The sequence below is a fragment of the Dermacentor variabilis genome, chromosome 6, assembly GCF_050947875.1.
Source record: "Dermacentor variabilis isolate Ectoservices chromosome 6, ASM5094787v1, whole genome shotgun sequence".
In the NCBI taxonomy this organism is placed as follows: Eukaryota; Metazoa; Arthropoda; class Arachnida; order Ixodida; family Ixodidae; genus Dermacentor; species Dermacentor variabilis.
In genome coordinates, this window is record NC_134573.1 from 101,563,592 (window position 1) to 101,570,578 (window position 6,987).

A 6,987-nucleotide genomic window follows, 5' to 3' on the forward strand; every position below is an offset into this window, starting at 1 on the left:
CAGTAAACTACAACTTCTTTTTGTAAATATTACGCACGCGCATAAAATAAAATTACGAGTACTCGCCGGCGTCGAAAGTCCGGGCCTCCGCTAAAGGTGCTTTCAGGTCGCGCTTCAGTGTCATGCGGGAGAGCCACTCCAGTACAGAAAAAAAAAAATCATGAGTGCAACCACATGCACCCATCCTCACTGGTGCCAGGGGCAGGTAAATTATTGTAACTTTCTAAAGGAGCCATGTTCCAGGTGATATCAATGACACAGCACCTGTTTTTAAGTTCCGGTATGACGCGAAATCTTTCAATCGAAGGGCACATCTAGGACCGACGCCGTAGGTTCACCACCGCCATCTGGCTTCCTCTTGACGAACGAAAGCTTCCCGTCGTGCGCTCCTCCCCGTTCGTTTTGTTTCATGTTATTTACTTGATCAATTTCTTTTCTTTTTTCTCAATGACTGCTTTATTTCTGGCCTGAAACAGCCGGGTGAGGTCGAAACCGCTTCGTTCGGAAGCTGCTGCCGCGTCCGACTCGTTCCACCGAGGGAAGAAACCCACGACAAACCGCAACTACGATGTTGCTTCTGCGGAGACTCCAAAGCGGTGCCTTCGGCGCGTTCATAAGGTGTGTAGTCGCATGCATCGTTTCTATTTTTTTCATCTACCGGACGTAAAGTCTCCCGGCGCCCGAGCGGCAGCAACGGCAAGTCGTGAGCGACGTGATTTCGAGAGAGCCGACAAGCCGCGTGCGCCTTGCGCTACGCACAACTCTTGAATAGAGAGCAGAGTTGGGTGCAGCGAAGCGTTGTCCGACCGAGGGAGCGGGCGATACGAGTACCGCCAATCGGGAGCGGCCGCCGTCGGGATGAATGGAGAGCGTTCTGAAAATCTCTCCGGACTGGTTTTGGGGTTCGCCCGATCGCGTTTATCTGAGAGATCCTTGGAAGAGGCGAGTTATCTCCGGAGCGGACGCGAAAGGGCACACGGAAAGAAAGGAATATAAAGAAAGGGTTTAGGATTGTGCCGGTAGGATTGGAAATAGGCATGAATGATGCGGTCGACCTCACACGACTCGCGTGAATGTGCGATTGTCTCGCGATGGTAACGAATTATTTATTTGCGCTCGCAATGGCAGACAGCTTAGTTTGATTGAAAAGGTCTGTAAGCAGCGCTTTCGAATTCAAGGTATGTGTACGGTGCGCTCGACCATGGCTCGCCTTGAAGCGCCGTCGCTGAAACTGACTGGAGCTGCCTTCGTGCACTGCGGGTGTGCTGCCAGGTATGCAGCACAGCCGCCCTGAACGGTAGTGTTCGGCTACCACTTGCATGCATGCCGTGCATATACATACAAATGCGAAGGCGGGGCTAATTGGCTTCTGTACAGCTGCCAGCTGCCGATTGTGAAAGCGAGTTGCGGGAGGAGAAAAATAAAATGATAATAATACAGTTGTACTGTTAATTATCGGCGTTACCTCCGAGCTGCGTTCTTTTTTTCTCTGCGAGACATGTCTGCGCAACGATTTCACTGCGATCGGCGATTTATACATCCACGTGCAATATGCTGATAGCAGTGATGCAAAATATCACTTCCGAAGGACATTTTGAGGACACTGTGTTGTTACAAATAGCATTTATACCACAGGTGATCAACTAGAAACTTCAGCTAAGCTGTGCCATATTTGGGAAACAGTTGCACTAGTTTCATTATTGAATCCTCTTGTGCACACCTCTTATGTGACATATGCAAGCTGCTAAAGCTACCAGGTGCAAGAAACGATTATGTAAGTGCCCATAGATATCAATCTGCCACAGTATTCGCTCATAATTTTGATCCCTACTAGACCTCAGCTTGTTTGGCTGAATCACCCACCCTTCACAGTAGGACTCGATCATTCCGGTTGCTGGTGCAAAACTATAGTTTTGGTGTTGCACCTAAGTTTGTGCTTCATAATGAAACTAGCCATTCGTGAGCACTGCATGACTATCGAAACGGTGCAGTGTGCACCAATTTCCCCACATAAGACGGAAGCTTGTTTCGGAAATCCATAACCCAATGACACATAGAATGGCTGCTGGTATCTCATGTCATTTCGATGTGTTTGGATGCTTAAAAGGGGGTATGTGCTGTCGACGAGCACAGCGGAGTGCAGTGGGCTTTGACTGGATAACAAAATAAAATTTAAGCAAACTGCAGACAAGTAGTGCCTGTCTGTGTGAATTCTTGTGCTTGTTGTTCACCTGTATACGACACACCCTTAAACAGGCGTATGGACATAGCACAGCGGAGCGCTGTAGGTGTGTCAAGATGCATCTGACAGAAGCAGTACTGGTCGTGGCTCTGTGATCAGCCATAATGTTCTACAAATGTTCACGAGTCTCTTGGCGGGAAAAGAAAAGATATTGTTACGGCACATTTGGACAGGACCGTGTGGACAAGAGAAAGACAAAGGAATGGTCGACTGTCTACTGGAGCTTTGACCTGTGTACCAGCCTGCATTTGAACCACAAACCTTTCACATGTAAATAGTTGTATACACATTTCTGCATTGTACTTCCTCTTCGTTACAATATCAAGATATTTTTGTGATGGTTACACAAATTTGTTTATTCCAGCAGTGTACAATTGGTCCATTGCAATAAGGTTTCTACATATTTCACCAAATGCAGCCTTGCTAGATGTTTCCACCATGTGTGGTTGCTTACAACACTACTTCCAACATTCCAGTATACATCCCTGTTAGTACAGCTGAGCTGTGGTAAAATGAGTCTCTGCCATAGGAGTCAGTTTAGTTTATGTCAGCCCGCTAAATAGAAGCACAATGTAGTTAATCATGTAAGGCTATGCTAACCACAAAGTGATGTCACTCGCTGCTGTGCATTTATTCAAAGCTAAGTTAGGTCATGAAGCACAGGACATGAGTCACCAATCCAGCCAGGCTCTATAACTGTGTTTTAAAAAACTTGCACTTGTGTATATGTTGGGCCAACATTGAAATCCAGCAGTCAGCGAAACCCCCCCCCTCACTCAACACAGTTGTGTATACAAATGACTACCTTGTGATCTACGAACAAATTATTGGTCTTAGTCAGCACAGAAGTACAAAAAGAATTAATCGCTCAGTCCATTGTTCTATACAAAACACACACTCAAAGGCCACAGTAGCACAGCAGCTGGGCTTAGTGAATCAAAAATGGTTTTATCTTGCCACATAATACAACTCTAAAGTGATACCTTACAGAAAGGAACCTTTGTCCCTGAGCTTACGGCTTCAGAAGTTTCACTTTATTCCATCCATGGTTTGACTGAATGTATGGAGACAGGGGTCTTTGTAAAACCTGGCTTCACCCTGTGATGTCATAGAGTGGGTGGTATAAACACATGCAGCATATGCTGTCTGTATTATGGAATAATAAAAAGATGGAAAAAGCTCGTGTTTGCTCCATATTCCTTTCTTTTTGTGCGATGTGTGCTTTTGTGCTTTGCAGAGCATTCATGGCATCTAGCATATGATTCGTTCAGTGTAGCCCTCCTGTCTAAGCCTGCAACATGCTAGCGCATTTGTAGTCAATGTAGGCAGTGAAATGCACCCACATGCTGAATACATAAACGAAGCTCTACCGACACACCTGACCTCCACGTCTTCAGAACTCATGTCTTTTGGAAGTTATTGACTTTTCATCTTTTGTTGCTGTCCCTGCCAGGAACTACAATATATGTTTGCATAATTACCTATTTCAAACTCGTCCTCTCGGCACAGACAGCAGAAAAGTATACTTTAGTAGGCACTGTTGGGGAGCTGCTGACTTGTCTGCACCAAGGTTGACCTGGGGAGGAACTGAGGAGCCATGAAAAGTGGTAGTATGGCTGAAGAGGTGACCTCAATGTCGAGAAGGTTATAACAGTGACCCTAGGAAATGGCAACAGATACTGTGCTGACCTGCAAGATATTTCTTCAAGGATCCTGGAGCATGGGACAGTGAAAACTGGACAGAATTTAGAGTGGGCTGACTCGGAACAACGATGCAATACTTGGAGGCATGTTAAGGAGGAATATCAAGTGAAGCTGAATTGACAAGTTACACTTATGGGACACGAAGAAAGTAAGTCTTACCTTGTGTGGAGACTTGGCAAGCCAGATTGAAGTGCAAAAGTGTAAGACCGGCTGCAACAACTACTTGACGTTCCTGCACTAGCTCCCAGTGATGTCATGGATTTTGACAGTGTCTGCTACAGGCTAGTCAAGAGATGGTAATGGTGAACAGGGATACATGTTTTATTCCAAATGAATCAATGGCCAAACCTAGTGCGGACTTCATCTGCATAAAAATGGCCCAAGCATGTCATCTGCATTATGCAGCGTTGCACTGGGACACCAGTGCTGCGGAGGTGTAATATTCAAAGAGATACATATTGGCCTTCATTCTTTCTCGCTGTAACTGACCTTTTTACACCTAACAAATGAAAATGATCTGATCCGTGCTGCTCTGTAGTTTTCCCCTATATGCCCTGAGCCATTTATCAAACAATCGCGCAAAAGCAAAGAGAGACTGCTGAAGAAAAGCAGATTACAAGCTTGCAGCACATGATCAAAGACCTGAATCATCAGAGCTTAGCAAGGGGAGAAGAGTTCTCATTTGGTAGTAGTATTCAGCCTCTCGAAGCAGTGAACTTATCTAGTCCAAGTGGTCACGGAAGACTAGATGATGGTGAATAAAAATGAGTCTCATCGTTTCTGGCAGGCATTTCGAAATCATAAACAGCAGCTGGCATACATCCCTGAAAAGTTTATTCTCAGTGCATTCTGCCAGTATTAACCCGTGAGGCTGGAACTGATAAACTTGGAATTGCGGAGCCTCAAAGGAAGCCAAGACCTGCATTGCATATCAAGCGAGGGAATGAAAACTGATAGGCATAAATTTAAGATATGTGCAAAACAAACAAACAAGAAAAATTTTAGAGGCAATAGGAATCGACAAGTAAGTTGATGCATGTAAGAACACATGCATCAACTGCCTTTCAGTATCATGTTTAGAAAAAGCATGCAGCTACCTGGGTATCTAATTCTATCTCGAGTTCACACGGTGTTGATCTCTTTGTGGTTTTTGTTCCCTCGCCATGCAACTGTCAGTTTTTCAAGGGCTTACTAAAAAGCATGTCTTTGGGCAATAAACTAATGCTTGCAGTTCAGCACCTGTGTATGTCCCCTTTATTCATGTTTGTCTGAACGTGTTTTTTCAAGCACACTGCTTAAGCTAAATCACGGATTGCCGACTAGCCCATCAGTACCCATTAGAAAAGCCAATCACCTCGAATTGCTCTCAATTGTGTCTTTACGCATAGAGAAGGACTACATCCTGCTCAAAATGTGTCGACATGACTCATTGCTGACAGAACCCAGCCAGCAACAGACATATCCAGTATTTGTTACTGTGCTGCTTGAAAGACATGCACGAGTGAAAATAATTTTGTTTAACATGTGTCTGGTGTCTGACGATGACAAGGCAGAAGTTGTTATGCAATTTTAGTCTCTAAGACTTGGAGCACCCTTTAAAATGCAGGAATGACAACATGGAAGATTTCGGCCAGTTTTCCCATGAGGAACCTCCTTTGTTGAATGTGCTGGAAAACATAGATGGTCCAAATGTCCAAGAATTTCCTGCAGAGCATTCGCTGTTACTTACCATCGTGTGTCTGTACAGATGGCACAAAACTATTCACTGGCACCCACAAAATATTCTTAGACACAGTAGTAGATGCTACGGCTAGTCTATTAAATGCCTGACAAGTGCCTCACCTCTTGTCCACCAGATGAGGTTCTCTCAAAACTCAAATGTGGTAAATAGTTAGCAGCACTCCCTGCAGCACACTAAAATTGTGCCTTTCTTTGTAAATTATAGAAATTATATTGTGTATTGTGGTCTTCAACCTAGAATTCCACCAAAGTGAACTTCACGTTTTTTCTAAGCCTTCTCTCCTAAGAGGCTTTAGTTTCAAGGAGTAATGTAGCCAGCATCGCAAGAAGTTCATATCATTGCATTAAATTACATTACCTGAAAAAAAAAAATTTGTGAAGAAAACATCGACGATAATTGTCAGTGTAAGTGGGCAATAAACTCAACCCAAATAGCCAAAGACTTCAAGAAAGCTATTTGTTTCATTAAAGGGCCCCTCTCACCAGGTTTGACCATTTTAAACAAACAAGTGTAGCATATACGTGACATGCCAGCGATCGTGCAAGCATAGTATTACGGCACTCCACAACCACGATAACAGCTGAAATTTTAAAAATAAATGCCATTACCCTCTTCCTAAAGAAAGCCTGCTCTCAGCCAGAGAGTCATGGTCACACCCACGGATGCCTCTTCGCAGTGCGTGTTTCATCACTCACCATGACTAATGATCAAATGCAGAAAGCGCAAGGCCACAGAAAAAGGCAAAAAAAAAGCACGGCTCGACGCCATGGTGCATCCCTCGGCTCTGGTATGGGAGAAGGCAAGGAATGAACACCACTTGGGAATGCTGCTACAGGCAGAGAAAGAGAATCTCCACCTGCAGTGATGCTCACCTCCTGGTGGCATGTTAATGGGACAGTTAATTTCTTCTATCTCCTTCAATTATGAACCGATTAGAAAATGTTTTGTTAAAAGGCTGCTTAGAAGGCACTTTACAGCTTCCAGTGTATAACTGAAATTTGCAATGGGGTCTAGTGAGGGGCCCTTTAAAGGAATGATGCATTTGACGACACATATTTGTTGCAGTGAGGATATTTAGGCAGCATTTTTTGTTTCCACAAAGAAGAGAGCCATTAACCAGCAAATCTCTAGCAGTAGTATAGGTGGACAGCATGGCTCAGATGGCCTCCAACATACAGCGGGTGACCGCATTTGCACTCAGCCACATGGGCAGCCATGCACAGCTATGGCCAGGCTAGAGGAGAAGGCATGCATGCTCCTCCCCTAGCATGTGTGTGATCATATAACCTACAAAGGGGGG

General features: G+C 44.6%; 1 protein-coding gene across 3 annotated transcripts in view; it reads left to right on the forward strand.

The window, feature by feature from the left end:
* Positions 1–435: 435 nt before the first annotated feature.
* The window catches only part of LOC142584962 (NADP-dependent malic enzyme-like), a 185,666-nt gene continuing 179,114 nt past the window's right edge, over positions 436–6,987 (forward strand). For 2 of the 3 annotated variants that reach the window (XR_012828990.1, XM_075695340.1), the window contains exon 1: positions 436–618. Coding sequence is in view for 2 of the 3 variants with exons in the window: in XM_075695340.1 (XP_075551455.1) it covers positions 569–618 (50 nt within the window). In the remaining variant the exon portion in view is untranslated. The remainder of the gene's footprint in view (positions 619–6,987) is intronic. The other variant, XM_075695341.1, reaches the window with a different exon arrangement.